The sequence below is a fragment of the Hylobates moloch genome, unplaced genomic scaffold, assembly GCF_009828535.3.
Source record: "Hylobates moloch isolate HMO894 unplaced genomic scaffold, HMol_V3 SCAFFOLD_4, whole genome shotgun sequence".
NCBI classification, from domain to species: domain Eukaryota; kingdom Metazoa; phylum Chordata; class Mammalia; order Primates; family Hylobatidae; genus Hylobates; species Hylobates moloch.
In genome coordinates this window covers 56,362,293-56,385,879 of record NW_026652279.1, presented here as the reverse complement: position 1 = coordinate 56,385,879, position 23,587 = coordinate 56,362,293, and the positions used below count along the sequence as shown (strand labels likewise).

The 23,587-nt window shown below is 35.0% G+C and overlaps 1 protein-coding gene across 4 annotated transcripts in view; it reads left to right on the top strand.

Annotated features, from left to right (window-relative positions):
• The window catches only part of ALCAM (activated leukocyte cell adhesion molecule), a 210,965-nt gene that overhangs the window by 86,172 nt on the left and 101,206 nt on the right, over nt 1-23,587 (top strand). Inside the window, exon 1 of one of the 4 annotated variants that reach the window (XM_058437561.1) lies at nt 17,608-17,632. The exons of the other annotated variants lie outside the window; for them this stretch is intronic. Coding sequence (XP_058293544.1) covers nt 17,623-17,632 — 10 coding nt within the window. The 5' untranslated portion in view covers nt 17,608-17,622. Of the gene's footprint in view, nt 1-17,607; nt 17,633-23,587 lie in introns of those variants that run through there. 4 annotated transcript variants of the gene reach the window in all.

The window sequence follows — 23,587 nt, the reverse complement described above, 5'->3', positions numbered from 1 at the left end:
TACCATCTTCCCCAGGTTCCAACTTCACCCCATATACACTCCCATCACTCTTGTCCTGACTTTTTCATTTGCTTATATCAGGGTAGTCCTTGATTTGTGTCTGCACCACAAGTTGTATTATCTGCCTCTGGTTTGTGGCTTTACTCATATTCTCAATTTTACCTTCATATTTTCTTAAGCAAGATTTCTCCCTACCAATATCTTTGCGAAATAATTTGTTTTCATTTTTTGATCTTTTTTTTCTTCTAAGAAAAGGATACAAGTGCAGAACGTGCAGGTTTGTTACATAGGTATACATGTACCATGGTGGTTTGCTGCACCTATTGACCCGTCCTCTAAGTTCCCTCCACTCACTCCCACCTCCCAACAGGCCCTGGTGTGTGTTTTTCCCCTCTTTGCGTCCATGTGTTCTCATTGTTCAACTCCCACTTATGAGTGAGAGTTGAACATGCAGTATTTGGTTTTCTATTCCTGTGTTACTTTCCTGAGGATGATGGCTTCCAGCTTCATCCATGTCCCTGCAAAGAACATAATCTCATTCCTTTTTGTGGCTGGATAGTCTTCCATGATGTATATGTGCCATATTTTCATTATCCAGTCTATCACTGATGGGCTTTTGTGTTGGTTTTGTGTCTTTACAATTGTAAATAGTGCTGTAGTAAACATACTTGTGCGTGTGTCTTTATAATAGAATGATTTATATTCCTTTGGGTATATACCCAGTAATGGGATTGCTGGGTCAAATGAAATTTCTGGTTCTAGATCCTTGAGGAATTGCCATACTGTCTTCCACAATGGCTGAACTAATTTACATTCCCACCAACAGTATAAAAGCATTCCTATTTCTCCACAGTCTCGCCAATATCCATTGTTTCCTGACTTTTTAATAATTGCCATTCTGACTGATGTAAGATGGTATCTCATTGTAGTTTTGATTTGCATTTCTCTAATGACAAGTGATGATGAGCTTTTTTTCATATGCTTGTTGGCTGCATAAATGTCTTCTTTTGAGAAGTGTCTGTTCATATCCTTTGCCCACTTTTTGATGGGTTTGTTTTTTTCTTGTAAATTTATTTAAGTTCCTTGCAGATTCTGGATATTAGACCTTTGTCAGGTGGGTAGATTGCAAAAATGTTCTCCCATTCTGTAGGTTGCCTGTTCACTCTGATGATAGTTTTTTTTTTTTGCTGTGCAGAAACTCTTTAGTTTAATTAGATCCCATTTGTCAATTTTGGCTTTTGTTGCAATTACTTTCAGCGTTTTTGTCATGAAGTCTTTGCCCATGCCTATGTCTTGAATGGTATTGCCTATGTTTTTTTCTAGGGTTATTATAATTTTGGGTTTTACATTTAAGTCTTTAATCCATCTTCAGTTGATTTCTGTATAAGGTATAAGGAAAGGGTACAGTTTCAGTTTTCTGCATATGGCTAGCCAGTTTTCTCAGCACCATTTATTGAATAGGAGATCCTTTCCCCATTGCTTGTTTTTGTCAGGCTTATAGAAGATTAGATGGTTGTAGATGTGTGGTGTTATTTCTCAGGTCTCCGTTCTGCTCTATTGGTCCCTATGTCTGTTGTGTTACCAGTACCATCCTGTTTTGGTTACTGTAGCCTTGTAGTATAGTTTGAAGTCAGGTAGAGTGATGCCTCCAGCTTTGTTCTTTTTGTTTAGGGTTGTCTTGGCTATATGGGGTCTTTTTTGATTCCATATGCAATTTAAAATAGTTTTTTCTAATTCTGTGAAGGATGTCAATGGTAGTTTGATGGGAATAGCATTGAATCTATAAATTACTCTGGGCAGTGGCCATTTTCATGATATTGATTCTTCCTATCCATGAGGATGGAATGATTTTCTGTTTGTTTGCATCCTCTCTTATTTCCTTGAGCAGTGGTTTGTAGTTCTCCTTGAAGAGGTCCTTCACATTCCTTGTTAGCTGTACTCCTAGATATTTTGTTCTCTTTATAGAGATTGCAAATGGGAGTTCATACATGATTTGGCTCTCTGCTTGTCTATTGTTGATGTAAAGGAATGCTTATGATTTTTGCACACTGATTTTGTATCCTGAGAGATACACAAACTAAAATTGTGTTCTCAGGATACAACTTTAAATTCTATATGTTTATTATTTTATTCAGTTTTGTGTTCAAGTCACCCTATGTGCTATCATTTTTCCCATACACAGATGAGAAAATTGAGGCCCTGGGAGATTAAATTACTTGCTCAAGAGAGCACACCTATTCTATTAAAAGGGAGATAAAATTATATTTATAATTTTTAAAAATATAATTCTGGAAACTTTAGCAGCTTTTTGACAAGTGTTTTGCTTTTGTTGTCAATTAATACTGTTACCAAATGATACTCTTCTTAATTTATTCATATCCGCAGTGACGAATTGCACAAAATTATCCAAAAGATTATTAGATAGGTCTCATTTAGTGGCGACCAAGAGTAAACAAACTATTTTAAGCAAAAAGATAATTTCTTGGCATGAAGTACTAGGAAGTACAAGTGTACAGATGGCCTTAGACATGGCTGGATCTGGGTACTGAAATATGTAATCAGAATATTATCTCTCCCGATCTGTCCGCATGCTTTAATCTGTATTAACTTCATTTTTAGACAGGGGAGACTGAGTATATCACAGTTTTAGGAAGTCGACCCTCAGTCGGTCTGCCTGTATTCCAGTCCTATCTAATTAGAAACAGATATTACAAATAAGTTCTTCAACATTGTTTAGTTTACTTCTCAATAGCACCTAGAACAGTATTGGCACATACTAGATGCTCATTATTTTTTTTTTATTTTTTTATTTTTGAGATGGAGTCTCGCTCTGTTCCCAGGCTGGAGTGAAGTGGCGCGATCTCAGATCACTGCAACCTCTAGCTTCCGGTTTCAAGTGTTGTCGTGCCTCAGCCTCCCGAGTAGCTGGGACTACAAGCGCCACACCACAGCGCCCGGCTGATTTGTGTGTGTGTGTATGTGTGTGTATTTTTAGTAGAGACGGAGTTTCACCAGGTTGACCAGGCTGGTCTCAAACTCTTGACCTCAAGTGATACGCTGGCCTCGGCCTCCCAAAGTGCTAGGATTACAGGCGTGAGCCACTGCACCAGGCCTACATGCTCACTAAAATTTATTAACTGAATGGCTTATGTAAAGAAACTCTTGTTGAATTACTGGAAGAAGTTAAGGCAAACACCTGTCTTTGATAATACTTATTCTAACATGTTATTTATAAGCTTGGTTATATGTACAGTGAGATTTTACCAAGTTATGATTTGTATAAGAAAACATTTATTAGAGATAATAAGTTCAAAATATAAACAGGTAAGGTAGAAATGGTACACGCGAATAACAAACATGAAAGTGCAGATGGAACTGTGTTAGGAGGCAGGACTCAACTCTGGAGGCGGGGCTCAGATACCAGACCAAATTGAGGACTAGCTAAGACAAGGACTGGGCGGAAGTAGCTTTCCTGAAGACATGTTCACTAGTGTGTCATGTCAGTTTACCACTGCAATGGCAGCACCTGCGAGTGACCACCACCTTTCCAGGCAATAACCCGATGACCCAGAAGTTACTACCCTTTTCCGGGAAATTTCTACCTAAACCGCCCCTTGATCTGTATTAAAAGTAAGTAGGCCAGGCTTCACACCTGTAATCCTAGCACTTTTGAAGGCCAAGGCAGGCAGATCACTTGAGGCCAGGAGTTGGAGAACAGCCTGGTAAACATGGGGAAACCCGTCTCTACTAAAAACACAAAATTAGCCAGCCCAGGCCTGTAATCCCAGCTACTCGGAAGGCTGAAGCATGAGAATCGCTCGAGCCTGGGAGGCAAAGGTTGCAGTGAGCCGAGATTGCGCCACTGGACTCTAGCCTGGGCGACAGAGCAAACTCCATCTGAAGCAAAACAAAACAAAACAAGCAAACAAAACAAAACAAGCAAACAAAAAAAGTAAGTGTAAATGTGATTGCAGACCTGCCCTGAACTGCTACTCTCAGCACACTGCCTATGGGGTAGCCCTGCTCTCTGCAGGAGCAGTCGCAAGAGTTGTAACACTGCCAGAGCTGTTAACACTGCCGCCTCGATACAACTGTTTTCTTCTACCCTACCACCAGCTTGTCCTTGAATTCTCTGCTGGACAAAGCCAAGAACAGTTGCGGGCTAAGCTCCCCTGTCCTGCATCAGAATGGCTTGAAAAGTTACAAATTGTCAATGACAAAATGTAAATTGACACTAATAAGTTTATCACAAAATTGAGCCCTTAAAAATGATTTCAATGTTATATTAGGAAAAAAGCTTCCTTTCCTGCTGTTTTTCTATGTATTCACAGAAAAAAATTCATAGTTTGTGTGATAATTGTTTATTCAATCTTGAATAAAACTTATAAGCAACTACATAGAGTTACCTTGGACTCCTCTTTATCGTTTAACATGTGGATGTAACATTCAACCTAAACTCATTCAAGTACGGAAGGGTGATGTTTTCTTAATATTAGTACAGTAGAGTTCACAGATAGATGTTTTTGGCTATGTTATATTTTGTAAAATGGCTGTTTCTAAGACAAATTCATAAGAGCTTCTGCATATAATGAAGCCATAGTCTTCAGGTAAAAAAGAAAAAAAAAAAACCCTCTAGTTAGGCAAGTTTTCTCTTTATCTGAAGGTTTGTAAGTTCAAAATTAACCATTTAAAAATGATCAGAGGATTTTAAATTAATGTACGTTTTTATGCAGAACATGCAAAGTTTAAACTGTTTCTTAGTGACTTAGGAGTGATCATCATGACTATTAATTACACACAGATGCTGTACTAGGCTCTTTCAGGCATTTAGGGTTACTTGCCTATGTTTTAATTCATGGTACTACTACTGTGAGTCCTCCACCCTCCATTAGAGTTATTTATTTATGCTCTGCCTTATGCTAAAGGACTTAATATTCCTTAAAATACATCTTAAAAGATTTTTTTCTGTGTCAGTTTGCCAAGAGTAATGGCCTCCAGCTCCATTCATGTCCCCACAAAGGACATGATCTTGTTCTTTTTTGTGGCTGCATGGTATTCAATGGTGTATATACACTATATTTTCTTTATCCAGTCTGTCATTGATGAGCATTTAACCAAATACTGCATGTTCTCACTTATATGTGGGAGCTAAATGATGAGAACACATGGACATATAGAGGGGAACACTCTGGGCCTATTAGAAGGAGAAGGGTGGGAGGAGGGAGAACAGGGAAAATAACTAATGGGTACTAGGCTTAATCCTTGGGTGATGAAATAATCTGTATAACACACCTCCAGGACACAAGTTTACCTATGTAACAAACCTGCACTTGTACCCCTGAACCTAAAAGTTTAAAAAAAAAAGATTTTTAAAAAAATGTTAAGAAAATGAAGAAATCAGGACACTGATGAATTAAGTAGAATGAATAAGACGAAGCTGCGGACGATATTAGTACACAAAGTACATGTTGTGAACTGCTGCCCATATGCTGGAAGAAGGCACACATGACTAGCAAGCCCCAGATCAGTGAGATATCAAATGGGCTGCAGTTGTTTGTGTTCGAAGGTGCAGAAGAATCAGAACCATTTCTGGCACTGAACAAAACTTCCCAGGGTCTCCACAGCTTCCCACATGTTCTCTGTTTTACCTGGAATGTCCTTCCACCACTCTCCACCTGGCTAACTCTTTTTGAAAACACTATTCAAAAATCCGTCATCCGTATCCTGAATGTTTAGTTATCTTTCTCCTCCATAGTGTTGAAAGCTCCTCAGTGGAGATTTCCAATGGAGCTCCTCCTAATAAACATGCTCATTATAAATCTAAAAAGCTAGTTTCTTAGAGCTATTTTTATAGCTTTTCCTACTGTACACACACTTCAGGGGGAAGAAAAAAACCCAGCTTTATAGTTGAACTAACACAGTGCAATTTAATACCTGCAACTAGGGGCCTCACTTCATTCAGAGATATATTTTAGCAAGATAGATGTATTGCAAATCATTATACAACTGTAGGAAATTATTATTTCAACCAAATACTTGATATCTGTTAAGCAATGATGAATTTGAAGTTACTTTAATGTATCTTGAGAACAGTGATTCTACGTTGCTTCTTTAAATATGGAGCAGTTTACTTTCCTGTCAATGGAACTGGGTATGACATTGACTTTTGTAGGGTACGAAGGCATGCACCTGTACCTGGGCCAAGGGAGATCCTACTCCAGCATGCAGAGAAATGTAAAATGGCTTTAATCATGCCAGATATAAAGGCTGCTCTAATTGGATGTTTTGTCTTTGATATTGCCTCTTTCCTTGATTAAGCTGTTAGCTATCACTTCTTACGACTCTCCAAATACTTACATATTCAAAAATTTCCATTTATAGTGTGTTAGATTAGTAAACTAGATATTTAAGCTTATTTTAAAATTATCTAAGTAAAAATATGGTGTACCTCATATAGACCTAACTGAATACATTCTGATGAGTATGAGATGGTTAAGGTGGATATTAAACCTGCTTTCCTGCCTTGAGAGCTCTTCTACCTCTCCACATCCAGTTACTCAACAAGCTACACCATTTCACTTCTGAAATAGCTCTGCTCCTGTTTTTTAGCTGTCTCTTTATTTGGGGGCTTATATCATCTTACATGGCATATTGCAGAAATACCCTGTTTGGTCTCTCTGTCATTAATCTCAACCCTTCTAATCCAACCTTTACACTCATCTTTTGGATACCTTTCATAAATGCAAATCTTTCTATAAATACCTAACAACCTTGGAATAAAAGCCAAATTCTTTTCTCACTTGATTATTCACACATATTTTTGTTATGTGTTATGCATTGTGTTGGGTGCTTAACAACACACACAAAATCTTTCCAGGATTGTCTCTTCCTTGCTTCAACTCCCAGCTTTCCCCCACTCATAGTCTATGAGTACATTTATTATCCAGAAGTATGAACTCTTCCAGAATGCAGAATATTCTCTCATATTTCCAATTCTTTGCATATTCTGGTGCTTCAGCATGAAATATTCTTCCCTTCTTGTCCTTTTAAGACTCATCTCCTCTGTAAAGACTTCTCATCACTTCTCCCCATCCTTAGGCAGAGATAGAGACTGTTTTGGTGCTCAAATAGCCATGTTTTCTATACTTACATGATAAGTTTAATCATGGCGTTTGTAACTGTTTGTGTCCTTGCATTATTTTTTCTAATAGATTGGGAAGACAGGGGTATTATCTTGTTCATCTTGTGTCCATGACAAATAGTACATGTTCAGTTAATGACTACTGAAGAAATTACTGAGTTATCAACTGCCTGCTTTAGGTGGGCAATAAATTAATGGCACTACCATGGTCCAAGCCCTATTGTATCATGTTTATTTGCAAAATTGCCTTCTACCTTCCCTTCTGATTAGATTGTGAGCCCTTGAAGATCAGGGAGTTATTACTAATATGATATCTAGAAAAATGCTTAGCATGTAGTAAGTACTCAATCCATAATTATTGAATTGAATTGTAAGTACTCCAACAAATTTCCATGTAGTTTGTTTGAACTTCTAAAATGATGACATCATTGTGTGATTAATAAAGGCATTTAAAGAAGGAATTACAGAACTTCCTAAGGAAATCATTTCTCTTAGTTCTCGCTCTCTTCTGGTTTCTTACCCACTCTAATAGACTAATTAGACTTGCATAGAGATGGGACAGCAGGCTGTGGAAGGGAAAGCTGTATAATGCAGTAGAAGTACCACAAAAATAAAAAATAAATTGGATTTTTTGATGACAAAAAAAGTACAGAAAAAAATTGCTGGAAACATTAATTCAAGAAGCATCTTAGGTGAGAGGAAGCAGAATCAGAACTGTGTTTGGGGAAGGAAGCAGTCAAAGTGAGGCAGTTTTGACAGTATGTGGTGGATACTCTCTCTGGTATGACTAATTGAGAATTGATTGTGCATGCAGAAAGGTTATGTTTTATTAAGGGAAACCTTTTTTCCCTTTTGTCGTTATGAAATCCGCTCTTCTGCAGATGTTATTCCCTTCCCATACTACACCCTCATTAATTTATAATTTACCGCATTGCTTTAAAAGTGCTGCGCAGATTTCCTGTTTCTCTCCCATGCAGTGCTTCTAATAGAGAAAGTCAACTCAGGATATAGGTTGAAATGCTGCTTGTCTTGATGGCTGCATGCCAGACTTGATGGTGCCAAAACGTTTCACCAATTGTCTCTTAGATCATTGTAAATGTTTCAAAGTGCTATTTCATAGGCTTTAAGAAAGTGAATTTACACTCTAAAACAACTCTTTCACTATTGACTGTAAATTGACTCTGGTGTTTGGAATCTGGAGTCAAAGTCAAATGATTTCCTGGTGGGATTCTGTTAATTTCCAGGACAAGGACTCAAAGACAGAAGGGTACGCTTTCTTCAAGTGAAGATTCTGAGGGCAGAGGCAAAAGAAACACAGAGAAGGAAATGAATACCCCTTCTCCCATCATAACTCTTCTCTCTGCCAGTAAATTTGACAGAACTTGGGAAATATTTGTTTGGGTACAGAGAGGTAGAAAAATAAGTGAAAAGGGCTTTTCAATTTTTAATTACCCAACATGCCTTTAGTGAAGATAGGGGTTAAAGGAGGATTAGTTTTCACATTTCTTTTCATTGATTACTACTTTACTGATATATAGGAAATAAAATGATAAATTACAATTTAGATACATGTTTTCAATTTAAACATCTTGAATATGAAATGCCTAAGAGATATATAGATGGAAGCTTCAGGACTTTTTAGAGATTTCAAGTAAATGTGTGTGTGTGTGTGTGTGTGTGTGTGTGTGTGGGTGGGTGGGTGTGTGTGGTGTGTGTTGGGGTGAATGTATTACTATGAAGTATAATACAGGGGTTAAAATCTCACATATCTCACATGTTCCAGACAGAGAACATACATACATAAAGCAAAACCAGAGTGGAGGCTGATAGGAATATGTGCCTGGACAAAAGGGGCAGTAACTATTAAGCTTTTGTTGATTACTGCCAAAGAAGAATGCAGGCCAATGTGACCAAATTTGGTGTTTTTCCAAGAGAAACTGGAAAACTATATTTTTGCTCATTCAATGTCACATGAATATCTGCAACTAACTAAAAATTGAAATTTTATGATGGCCAAATAAAACACATATATAAGGCAAATTCAGCCCCACAGGATACAAGTTTGAGACCTCTGGATTAAAGTCTTATTGAGAATAAAAGACATGTAACATGTTAAGAAATTGAAGAGTGGTCTAAGCCATTACATAACTGGAAGTCAAATTAAATAAAATTAAGTGTCAATGGATAAACTTGTAAGTGTTCTGAAAAGGGAGAGATCAATGTTGGTTGAGGTTTAAACAAAATTATGTGAAGAAGTGGGGCTTTGCCTGAAACGTGAGGGATGATTGGCTATCATTGGCAATAAACAAGGGAGAAATAGAGATGATACTTAGGGAAGACAGTGAGTAGCTTATTCTTAGTGGGAACAAAGAAAGAACTAGAACCATTTCTCCTAACTCCTGGTTTATTGTTTTATCTTCCATGTTCTACCACCTCCTATTTGATCTTGGATAAAACAAGGACACATAGAAATATTAATTAATTAAGCAAATATTTATTGAGCACCTACTGTGTGCCAAACACTTGTCTAGGGTGTGAGGTACAGTATATATTAATGCTGTATACATGCTCTCCCCCATAGGAAAACAGCTCCAGCTTTTTTACATAAACATTCACACTAGATGCACTTTAATTATTCTAGAAGGCAGGGAAATTATTTGAGAGTTTTCATAATCCTGGTGAAATATAGTAAAAAATAAAATTTTGAATACGGACATACTATATCAAGAGCAAATAGTTGTGCCAACATTTCTAGAAGCAAATGAGTATTAAACAATATCTTGTTTATCTAAAGCTAATAAAATTTAGAAATGGGTAGCCAAACTAAAATAGCAATTTGATCAGCTAATGAACACATTTCATCCAACAGCCATTGAATGAATACTTATCATAGGGACAAGTATTAAAATCAATGTAAGTAATATTATTATACTTTGTTTCCTTGGCTCTTATGCCCTTTGATAAGGTGGCATGTGGATTTGGAGATAATAGAAAAGAAAAAAAGAAAATTATTTTGAGGAGGGTGAAACTGATGTGTGCCACCCCAAATCTTTGATTATATATTTTATGTAGCATTTCATTGTATAAAGAAATAATATACATGTATAAATATTTTTTTAAAAAATTGGATTTCTAGTTTCAGCAAATGCCTTTATGCTCTTTTTAAAATATGACAGTCTGGTTTACCATTGAAGTACATTATGCATCAAAGGACCCATATTTGACAGTGTACAAAGTTATGTGTTTAAAAATAATTACACTGTTAACCAATGAATATGAGTTAGTATTGGGAAGAAAAGCTTTATTCAAGTGTTCATTGCCCATAGCAAAGTAAATTATAGAACAGAAAGTTAATAAAACATCTAAGTTGATGTTTCAAACTCAATATTACTTTTAAAACATCATCAAACAGTTGAAAGCCATCCCAAAGGGATTAGTTAAAGCCTAGGTGACTGAATACAATATATGTACTTACAAAGCTTTCATTGCATAGTGACATTATATTCAAAAAATACTATGTTGCTGGCCTAACCTTTCCATCTGTTTCTCACAGTCTTCTTATCCAGGCAGTTTTCCAAGACATACAGAATATTAGCTATGCACTCTCTAAATTTAACTTGAGAGAGATCAGATCCATATTACAAGAAAAAATAAAGTGTCAGCATGACCATCTTAAATCTGTATCTTGGATATTATTTTTAAAAGCTAGTCTTTCCAGCTGACGTACTACATAACAAATACAATACATTTTAACCTTATTTTCTTGTGCACCTTTCACAAATCCATACTTCAATCATGAAAAGGGATACAAATCAATATTCACTTAATAATTTTGATTAGAAAAGGTAGACCCCAAAGGACCATTCCAGTATTGCAATTTCAGTAATATTTCACCTCCCTCAGTCCTATTTCTACTGCATCAGCACAACATTATCTCAGCTAGCAGCCATTAAGATGGTTTTCTCTTTCATGTTGATGCTCTTGCATACATTTTACAGCCTGTTCTGATGGAATTTTTATCTTCGCAAATGTATTTCCTAATTTGTCTATTTCTGTTTCCAGTAAACTTTAGTCTACAGACTAAGAACTCAAAAGTTATAGCTACCTTTAAGTTACATAACTTTAGAGACAGAATTTTCTACAGTGAGAAATTTAACATACTTTCTTAAGGCATTTTGGTGAACAACTAAACTTTCTTGTTAAATTTTTGCTTTGCAATTTACAAGAATTGGGAATTTGGAGTGATTTGAGAAAAAGAAGATTATTCAATGGATACCACCTGCGTCATAAGGCTAGACTAATTCTTTTGAAAGGTTAAAATTGGCAATTACTTTAAATGATCTTTTGTCGACTTTTGGAGGTAACACAGATGTGTACTACATTTTTCCCAGTGAATGTGTTATAAAATTTAACTGTAGGGTAGTGAGGCTGTGGATTCAGAGACATAATAAAGCTATTTGGAAATCTGGGAGATTTTGTTTTGTTACAGAAATATTTTCCCTGAAGTCCCTTAGTCAATAGAAGGAATGCAATTTCCTAGGATCTGCAGATTACTTTATATGAGTGATTGACAACTTATAAAACTTGCATCTTTCATAAAGAAGGTTTTTATATTGCACAGATATTTTATTCACCACAAGCAAGATTAAAATAAGCTAATGAAATATGCAACTTGTTATTTCACATTTAGTGACTATGAAATAACTGCTGCTCTCAAAGAACCAATCTGTCAACCTCCAGAGGACTAAATAGTGCATGGGACAGGGGACAGTCATGACTTAGCTACTCAAATGCATTTTTTCTTGTCCGACTATATTATTAGATAGTATTGGTAAAATTAAGATTTTTTTAAATTAAAACTTTTACTAAAAGCTTCTATTTCAAGGAATTTTTGAATATGAAATGGGATTTAGTGGATCAAATTTTTAAAATATTAATAGGTTAATATTTTTATATTGTGCATAATCCTGGTTCCCAAACAGATAAAATTTATATATACAAAGAGTTTAGTTATGGGGGGTAAAGTGAAAACTTTAAAAAGAAATATTTTCTATTTAACAAAGACATACAGGTGACTCTTAGCTACTCAAGGTAGGACAATCTCAATCCATGAAGAGATTGTAAGTGTGTTTGAGTCAGGAGCCTAGTTTTTCCTTTATATTTTCTCCTTCATAACTGTAAGCATATTAGGACAAATAACAACTTTTTATTGTATTGGGGGCTCTTGAAATAATGTAGTATATTTTCTACTGTATAGAAAGCTATATTTTATCATAAAAACAGAAAAGTTTTAGCAAGGAGTAATCAAATTTGTAAATTTGTATTTAATTTACAAAATTAAATACAGATAATTATGGTGGAATTAGTTGACAAGAGATGAAAGTATAAGACAATAGTTTGGTAGAGGAAATATTAGTATGCGTGCCATCCTTGAAGAATATTTTAAAAATATAGTTTGCATAAAGATCTTAGTGGTAGGATTTAACAGATTTTGACAGATGCATTCAACAGTGTAACCAACAAGCTAGTCAACGGATGGAACATCTTCATCACCCAATCTTTTTCCAGTCAATCTCCCCTGTACCCAGTGCATAGAAAACCAGTGCTTCCGTTTCTATCATCATAAACTGGCTTTGTCTGAATTTCATATAAATGAAATAATATGATATATACTTAGATATTGGGATAATGAAATAAATGAGAAAAAATAGTATCACTTAGAAGTTAGAAGAGGCAAGGAAAGTGTTGTCAAAATAGAAAAGGCTTGTGTATATTGTTCATGAGCTCAAGGAAAAAGATCTGTGGTGAGAAAGAGCTGAAAGATTCAAAAGCAGGCATAGCAACGATGTGATTTTGAAAGAGTAAAAACATCTTTTCTGAATTGAAGGTAACAAGGTGTGCAAACATAAATTCATAGTGGTGTCAGTCAACACTGTTACATGACCTTTTTCAGAAAATTCTGAGCTGTTAAGGAGTGGGTTCAGAAGAATCAGAAGACGTGATTTAGTCAATATTAGTCACAGGCAAGATGGGTTCAGCAGAAGATCAGCTGTGGAATGAAAATTAGAGCCATAGTAAAAATATGTAGAGAAAAAGAGACAATAGTAAGGATCGAAGGAATGGCATTTGCTATGCATAAGACATTTCTGCTCACTGATTATTTGTGGATTGGACTAGTTTGTTACCAGTTTTAGCACAAAATCTGAAAGTAGCCGTCTCTAGCTCACACTTCAGTTCTCTTTCCAGCTTTAAATAATTAACTTGTTTACTTGAACCTATCATGGTTGATAATCCTCAACAAGTTTAGGAAATGTTTTACTTCTCCTCCTACTGGTTTTTTTAAGTTTCTACTCCTACTGATATTGTAGATAAACATTAGTATGTATTTGTTAATAAAATCTTCTTTCAAAAAATTTGAAATTTTTAGTTTTTAATCCTTCACAAAAGTATCTATATTTCCGATTAAATTGACCAGAAATCTAGACCGCTGTGCATTGCCAGAGGTAAATAGATTCTGACTTTAAACACGAGGAATGATACAGCAAGAAAAAGACAGTTGTTGCCCTAGAAGCAGCTCTACAATGACTTCGCTAACAGTGATGCTATTTTCTAAATTGTCATCTACTCCATAAAACATTAATTTTGCATTCATCTTTTATTGAAAGCAGTCCTTATACACAGTTTCTATTTTAAAAATAACTATTTTTTAAAATTTATTTTACCATTTATTTCTTGGCCCTTAAGTTCTAGCTCAAAGAACATGATGACTTATTATCCCTGCTCCATGATTATGCCTTCTTCACTGCTCAACAGTTTGGAGGAGCTCCTGTCCTGGTGGGTCTAGCTAGATTCCCCTAATTTCCAGTGCTTGCTCCACCTAGTAAGTGTCTTTCTGTGCATCTTGAAAGTTCTCCAAGAAAGCGTGGATGAATAGGCCAGTGTCACTACACGCTTAAGTGTAAATAGCAGCCACTTCAGCAATCAGGGACAAGAGATCGGGCAAAAGCATTGTTTTGTTTTTTTTTTTTTTTTTTTTTTGAGACGGAGTCTCGCTCTGTCGCCCAGGCTGGAGTGCAGTGGCGCGATCTCGGCTCACTGCAAGCTCCGCCTCCCGGGTTCACGCCATTCTCCTGCCTCAGCCTCTCCGAGTAGCTGGGACTACAGGCGCCCGCCACCACGCCCGGCTAATTTTTTGTATTTTTAGTAGAGACGGAGTTTCACCGTGGTCTCGATCTCCTGACCTCGTGATCCGCCCGCCTCGGCCTCCCAAAGTGCTGGGATTACAAGCGTGAGCCACCGCGCCCGGCCTAAAAGCATTCTTTAACATTGTGCGATCTTCACATTTTTGTTTAACGATTACTGATTTATTAAGGCTGCATATGTTCAGAAGATTCTGTTCCTTGTACAAGAAGTGTTTAAGTGCTTTTCTTATATCAATTTGTTCTTTCTGAATTTTTTTTTAAATCTTCTCTTCCCAGCTTCATTAGTTATCAAAATCATTCTTTTTCATGTGCCAGGATGTGGCCCAAAGGTTAACTTGTCCATCTAACTTAATCAAGAGGTGACTGTACTCTGGTATCCCTGAGACATGCAGAATCAAAAGGTTATAAACCCTGAATGTTTAGAACATTATTTCAGCACATATTAATTAGTGACAAATGACCTGAATTGATTCTATCTAGATCCAGTTCAAATGAGCAAGCAGATATTTGACTTTTAGCTTCTAATGCTAGAAGCCTGGATGTTGGATTTTTTTTCACAAGGAGACTCAGTGTCTAGTTTCAACAGCTTGAACAAGTTAGGCTTTTGATTTTATCAGTCCCACACAGGGTGAGCAGGCTCTGCAGAAATGACTTGCATTAAGTAAAGCTGTCAGAAACTGATTTATAGAGCAAAATGGCATTTTATCAATTTGCAGGCAGAAGAGAAAGAGAAGGGACTTTGCAACTGTGTAGAATGGAGTTTAATTCTCAACTTTACCATTTAATAGCTGTGTAACTTTGGAGATGTAATTTAATCTCTTTAAATTTATTTTTCCCATTTCTAAAATGAGTATAATACATATTCAGGACTCTGGTGAGAATTACATAGGCAATGTATGAAAAGTGCCTAGAAACCTCTCTGGAATATACTATGTGCTAAGTAAATATTAGTTTCTTTTTCATCATTTCTATTGAGAACAGAAATGTTTATCTAGTAAGACTTTGGTGCACTTGTGGGTAGATTCCTTCAGAATGTCAGCCTACAAATTAAATAGTCCTTTCATGAACATGGAGTTACACAAAGGATGATATTTTCATCTAGTACAGGATTAATGGATTGATCTTCTTTCACCTAGAAATGTCTCTGTGTGGATTGCTGGTATTGAACATTATTAGCCTTAAAGAGCCTCACTCATGGAGAATGTGAGAGGCACACAGGGAAATTTTGACTATACGGCTCTCCTTTTTAAATACTCCTAATAAGTTGTTAACTTCTCATATTATAATCTTACTTAGAAGATGACATTCTTAGTTTATTTGACTCCTAAACTTTTGGGACAAGTACTTAATTAGAAAAATTTTATAGGATCTTCAATGAGGTTTGGAGATACCTTAAAATTATCAGAAGTGATTAGGGTGTGGTTTCTACATTTTCAAGTTGGTTCTTACTGACTTTAATTTCTGATGATTTTCAAACCCTGAAACTTATTTTGTATCTTCAGTGTACATAGTTAAAATTACACTTAAAAACAATTAAAATGAGGTATCTCATTTTGCAAAACAGCACTGTGGCTCATGTAATACTATACATTTTTACCACTACTGCCTTCAAGCACTTATAAAACTTCTTTCCTTATTTTTCATTTCTTGTGTTCAGTATTTCAGTTTTGTTGACAACTGAAAATGGGAATTAAATTTGAGGAATCCCTTCAATGTGGTTGTGTTTTGCCCCATGAAAAAGAAGTGGTAATTTATATCAACTCTCAAGAAATTTAGGTAAGGTGTGGGATGAAGGCAATAAAAACATAATTATAATATGATGTACTAATGTGGAAGAACAAATTTTGAGTGTAGCAATAGAGGAGTGTCTGATTCAGACTAAACATGTACCTGCAAGTTAGTCAAGAAATAACGAGACAATCTGTTACCAAACTCTCGGCTTTGCCGTTCTCTTTCTCTGGCACTACTATGAACCAAGATAAATAATTATACAATATGTAATAAAGCCACCTTGTTAATTGCCACTTAATAAAAATAAATTAGTAAAAAGTTTCGTTAATCAATCATTGGTGCATTGGTTGCTTCAATAGTAATGCTGAGATTTGATGGCATGGCTTTGACGGTCCACATTCTTCCCAAGTGATAAATAGTAAACTCTTCTTTTAATCGTCAGACTGTATCTATAGTCTTGACTAGCATCCATTCAATAATATTAATTTGTCATAAAAGAATATAGAATATGCATCATTTTGTTCAGCCTGTCAGCACTGCAGGAAAATCAGCTCACACATATGTCATGAAGAAGATGGTGGTTTCATGTCCCTGGTTGGCAGGCAGTACACGTGAGGTTGCTGGTATAATTTACTTTGCCATTTCTATTCCCTTTCTGAAAAAGAATTCCTTACTACTAAGGCTGCGCAGGTCCATATGCAATGACCAAGAGTACATAAAGATAATGTTCAGTTCAGTTCAGTTTTGTGGTGTGTTTGTATTTAAAATGTGAAGTAGCATATCTATATGCATTCATGTTTATTTGAACAAATGCTGTAAGTCCCCTGCAACCTTTTATTTAAGGTATTGTATTTTTCTACACTAGAACTTTGTTTGATTTTTATTTTTCTGATTTCATGTGCTATTTATTTATTAATCTTGAGCATGAATGCTTATGTTTGAGCATAGTTAGATGCTTTAAAATCCATGCATAATAATTCAAGCATTTGGGTTTCAAAAGAACCAGTTTCTTTTGGTTGGTCATTACCTACTTACAGTTTCTTTTGATTGGTCATTATATGTGAGCATTGTCCTGCTTCTTCATATGTGTATCAATTCTGTATCATACACTGGATATTGTGAATTATTGTAGAGACTTTGGATTCTGTTATATTCCCCCAATGAGTGTTGCGGGTTTTTTGTTGTTGATACTTGTTTGTTTAATAAGGCAATCAGTTCAATACTTTGTGACCACTGTGGTAGGCAGCAGTTGAAATTTCTGTTCAGATGTTTTAGCCTTAGTATTTTAAGAGTCTGTACTGCACAGTTGAGAGTTCTGCTAGATATTAGGTAGAGTTTACACACAGCACTTGTCCTTCTTCTCCCTCCAGTTCTCTCTTTTTCAGTATTTCTTCTCCTCGCTTTCCAGGTGCTATGGTGGTTCCAAACTCTATTTCTTTTAAACCAGTAACACCATGAACATTATTTATATAAATTGAAGGCAATGGAGACAGACCAAAATTAAACAGAAAGTAGAAAAAAAATTAAAAGACAAAACCTAGAAAACGAATGGCCCTGGGTGAGTTTGGGTGAGTTTCTTGTTTTTACAGGATTTTGTCTGAGGACCAAATAAATAACTAAATGTTTGTACAAAATGTACTATATATACATATTCATTCCACAATTTGTAGTTTAGAATTTGTATCTGTAGGGAAGTTGGTCTATTTGGAACTCTGAAAGCAGAACTCCATTCCAAACTTTTTAACTGCTGTTATCACCTTCTGGAATATGTCCTTTTAATATCCCTCAAATTTATTTCATATTGTCCCAGTTTATCAAACATTTAGGACCCAATCGTATTTGTAAAGGAATCTTTTTCTTACCATTCTAGCTGACAGTGCAATCATCATCTCATATTGGAACTTAAATTCCCTGGCTTACTTCACCTCTCAGAGCCCCAGTTTTCATATCTATAAATACAGAAATAATCATTCTTACCTCATGGGGCATCATCAATATTAATAATACAATATTATGCATGTATGTATGGTATATTGTATATTAATATATAATATTAACATAATATACCATACACACATTTATATACACACATATACATATATGTGTGTGTATGGTATGTTATATTAAGTGTGTGTGTGTATATATATATACACTTAATATATATACGTATATAATATATATACATATATAATATATATACATATATAATATATATACATATATATAAATATATATATATACACACACACACACACATATTAGCATGGTTGATACCTGGTAACTATTCAGCAAATTATGGGTGTAATTATGGGTTTAACTTCTGTCTACAATTTTTACTTAAATTGAAAGGCATGCATTTTTCAATTGCTACCTAAAGTCTCAGAAGGCTGCAATCAAGTATGAAGGCCAAGATGAGAAAGAGTTTATGCATTTACTTGATAACTCAAAAAAACACATATGGTAAATTATTCTTTTGTGCCACAGTAAATACTGAATATATTGGTGTCAAGCAATGGCTTAATTAATAGGATAAGCAACGATGTTCATAGAAGTTAGGAAACAAGTGTTTAGGGGTTAAATTATAATTAAAATAATTGACCTCTTAATAACTGAAAATGGTCCATACCTAAAAAGTTGGTATAAAGTTATTATAAGTAGGATTAACTATCATTCATCAGCATTTTGTAACACTCAGATTTGAAAGAAAGAGAAAAAGAGAGCGATAAACAGGATTTATTCACAAGAGAACCTTCTGTGGCATTTTTTGAAGATTAGAATAATCAGTTCTAACTCCTAAGACAACCTATAAGTGTACAATAAGAATTGATATTTATAATGATGATTCTGAATTGCACAATTTAACTCATCAAATATGTTCATTCTCTTCCATAGATTATACTTAATAAGCCAAGTAGGGGATTCAATCATTTTCAAAAGATTTTTAATAAGGACTGAAATTTTAAAAATGTTTTCCTCCCTAGTTTACTTTAAATTCATGAGGAAATTTAATGAGTCAGATCATCCCATTTCCAGAGCATTGCACTATTTGTTAGGGTATACTTTTTTAAACCTCCAAGCTGCTCTGTGAAAGGTTACATTTATTTTTATGCTAATTTCCTGTCCTTACACTCAACTTCAACTGCCAAAAAGGAATGAGACTGGGGAAAGGGGAAAGAAAACAATAGGAGAGCCATTTATTCTTATACATGTAGGTCGACTTATTGGTTTATCGTCATTTAATTTGAATATCGCTTGGAAGATTTTATAGTGCGGAACAGATCAAAGTTGAAAGTGTGGGGAATACAATTTTTTATTGTTCACTAACTAAATAGTTCTTTTTTGGAAGCCAGAATTTAAATCTAGTCTGGTCAAACTGTTAAAAGAGAAAGAAAAAGTAAACATAGGAAAAGGAAATTTATGGGATGGAAAAATGTCATTTTCTAAGAACTTCTTGGTTGTAAAAAGCCTGATTATTATCCCACAAAAAAGTACACAAATGGAAAATAGGTCCAGATAAAAGGGGTCAAGTTTAGCAAGACAAATTTGATGGTGCGGAGAGCTTCTACATAAATACGACTTCATTTTAGATTATCTTCTGGGGTGACGTCTGTTACGGTGAGATAGCTCACAAAATTGGTGCTGGAGCTGATCAGCTGTAATGTAATAAGAAAAGAATTCATTCTGTGTTTTTTAGTGATATTATTGGATTAATCATGAAAAACAACTTTTTGGTTTTTTTCAAATTTATTTATTTTAAATTGACATAAAATCATGTGTATTTATCATGTACATGATGTATTGAAGTATATATGCATTGTGAAATGGTTAAATCTAGCTAATTAACAAATGCATTACCTCACATAGTTATCATTTTTATGGCCCAAACCCTTATACATCCACTCTCTTAGCATTTTTCAAGAATACAGTATGTCATTATTAACGCTAGTCCCCATGCTGTACAACAGATCTCTTGAAGTCATTCCTCCTAACTATAAGTATGTATTCTTTGACTAGCATCTCCCCAGCCTTCTCTCTCACTGACTACCTCAGCCTCTGGTAACCACCATTCTATCGTCTACTTCTGTAAGATCAACTTTTCTAGATTCTACATATCAGTGACATTGTGCGGTATTTGTTTCTCTGTGCCTGGCTTATTTCACTGAACGCAGTGTCTTCCAGGTTCATCCATGTGGCTGCAAATGACAGGATTTCCTTCTTTCTTATGGCTGAATAGATTATCCCCCTCATTTAGCCCTAGTTTTTTTTTTAGGCAGTGCTACTGATGCTCATTCCTTTATGAATTAATTTCTTTATTTGAACTTTTCTGGTTGGGAAAGGCAATATACATACGAATCACTAATACCTGAGAAGAATTCATTTCCCTAATTGCTTCCCTTTATGGAAGAAGACAGACTGGGAAAGCTTTAAATTCTAAAGTTTAAATCTTTTAGGGCTTGACATGACATCACATACCCCTTTAGAATTAATAGGAGGACAAGTTGCCCTGATAATCCTAAGGTTATCATTTCTGCAGTGAAGCAGGACACCAGCAGCTAGCACCCTCTTAAATTGTTGTATCAACTTAAGTGTATGTAACTCATTTCCTCTTATTCTGTCTAGAACAAAGAAAAACAATGTGACAATATACCTGTTTTATGGGTCTAGAAATTGAGGAACAAATAGGATTGTAAACATGAAAAGATCATTTTCAGGCACTTTCTTGTTCCAGGCAAGGAATATTCTTGTACGGATTGAGATGACTGAAAATCAAAACACTGAGTAATTTACCAAAGGTTATATTTCAAGTAGTGAGAGCTAGAACACACATTCTCAAGCACAGTGGTATTTTATTGCCACCAACTACTGTCTGATCTTCTCAAGATTCCTCAACTTTCTTATCTGCAAAATAAGGATAAAGATAAAAATATTTAACTCAAAATATAATTAGGGTGATTAAATAGAATAATGTATAAAAATGATTAGTAAAATATAAGGTGCTGTGTGTATATAAGATAATAATACTAATAAGGTGGGCCCATAGTAATTTTTTAATAACTATTCTCTTTTAATACAAAAATACATACTGCAAGACTCACATGTTGGTTGGAAATTTCCCTCAAATCACCTACCGATTACCCTTGATTTCCCATTGTTTTCAGTTTCTCAAAATGAATGAAATGAAATATAGCAGAATGTTAACCCATATAAAAATAAAGTGTACCCAAATATTGTAATGTAAAAAATATATGTATATATTAATATAGTAGAGCCAGAAGTGGAGTTCAAGCATGTTTAACCAAATAAGAGTTTTAATTTGCAGTTCAATCATGGGTTCAAACAGCCCATTTTTGGACCACAACAACATATATGTCTAGCTTACTTTAATTACCTTACTTCAAAAAGTCTTGATGTTACAAGAAAATCCTGCTTTTTAACATCCGACTCCCTTCTACCAGCATGTTCTTACTGCCTCCTTCTCCAGCCTGTCTCCCATGGTCTTTTATTATAGTTAGATCCTTACAAACTATAACTCTCTTGTCGCTTTCATCTTCCACTTTTCTTACTTAGCAAACCCAAACCTCTATAAATCCAGCTATCTGCCCACCCTAGGCTTAAATACAAACTGGTAAGCATAGCTGGATAAAAATTACTCAAGTATTACGACAAGTTTCATACAATGTGCATGACCATAAATCTCAGATTAACACACACCGCAGCTCAGAAACCCTGCAGTCTGGCCCTAGTGAATTCCTTTGTTATATGCTTAGAGTTTCTCTCAAAGCATATTATGACTAAGGAGTGTGTGTATAGGGCTCCCGTCCACAGGATTTCGTGGCACATTCCATCTTCTACACCACTCTAACCCACTGAAGTCCTAGAAAGGTATTTAGGTCAATTAAGCCACTAGACAATGTGAGCTGCTGATAATAAGGGGGAGCCAGACAGTTGTTTTTTTTTTTTTTTTAAAGTTAAGGTGGCTGCCTTCTTGTGTCTGTCACATCTAATTATTCAAAAGATTACTGCCAAGGTTGAGCCATGCTTTTAAGGGTCAACAACTACATAATTACCAACTCCATCATTATGAATATGTACCTGTGGTTCCATCAGTGCCTGTGGGTCTATCACTACCACAGGTAGTAGCTACATTTTGTAGCATTTGGTTTCATTCTCAGTAATTGGGAAAGTATCCTTTGAGGTTTTAGCAATTACCCAAAGCATATGCTGTTTTTCCAACAACATCAAATAGATTATGTAGACTTTGTTACAAGAATTTTGATGCTGTTCTGTTACTTGCCCTCCCATAATTTTGAATTAAAGATGTAATCAGGCACTGAATAGAACTGTTGATATGCACTGTGCATGTCAATCCTCTCCGTGTTATGCATGAAGCAACTTTGTGTGTTTGTGTATGTGGTCTGACTTCTTCCATAAAGTAATTCTTAGACTAGATTGAGGTTTTATATGAAAAATTTTATGAGAATATATTTTTTTTCTGGTTGCATGAGAGGATGTTCAGTCTGATTAAATTGTCCCCAGAACATGAGGTTAATACCTAAGAGATTTACTGCAACCTTATGTAACTTCATTCATTATTGGTCTAATTTGCTAAAAAGCTCTGCCTTTACCGACAAATGGAAATATTCAGGCTTAAGCCTTTTCTTGCGAAAAAAAAAAAAAAAAGAAAAAGAAAGAGAGAGAGCAAGAAAGATAGAAACTTTATTATCATTTTACATTCAAGGGCAATCTCTTTTTTTTATGTATGAAAGTAAGTGATATCCATCTACTACTTTTAAAATGAAGAAAGATGAGATCATTGACAATGAACATACCGCAATTTCAAATTAAAAATTTTAATAGTTTACTTATTATAATTTATTTATAAGAATTACTGTCTTTAAACCACTATTGGCTTACTAGTTGTTTTTTTTTTTTTGGTCACATATAAAATGCTTTACTGGTTCCAGTTAGTATATTTATTCAACTGCCAATTAAAGATTATCCCTATATTAAAAAAATGAATTAAAAAAACAACAAAAAAAATCCTGTAGCAGCTCAATTTGAGCAAAAAAAAAATTTAATTATCTAACAACTGTGTGGTTGAGACGTGGCTGGTGAGTTCATCTCATCGTACAGTTCGAATAGTTCTGCTATATTCTTGTAGATATAGCCAGCGTCACCCATTTAGTCCCTGCAGTGGCTGAAAACCTGGCAAGCCTTTTTCTAACCTACTTTTCTCCTTGATATTTGCTTACATTGTCAATAGGCTAAGGGGGTTGTTTTGAAGCCTGGATTTTGAATTTCAACTGTCAATCATAGTCTATTAATGTAGAAGGTTTTAAGTTTATAGTTTCCTCAATGAATGCATTTTCAAATGGTACAGATAACTCTATATAATATCCTCCATGGAATTTAGTTTATATGCTAGCAAAATTTAAAATGAGATTTTAAAAATATTCTGGTTGCTCTGAGGAGAAATCACTCAGGTAAATTTAGAAAAATAAAACAGTAAATT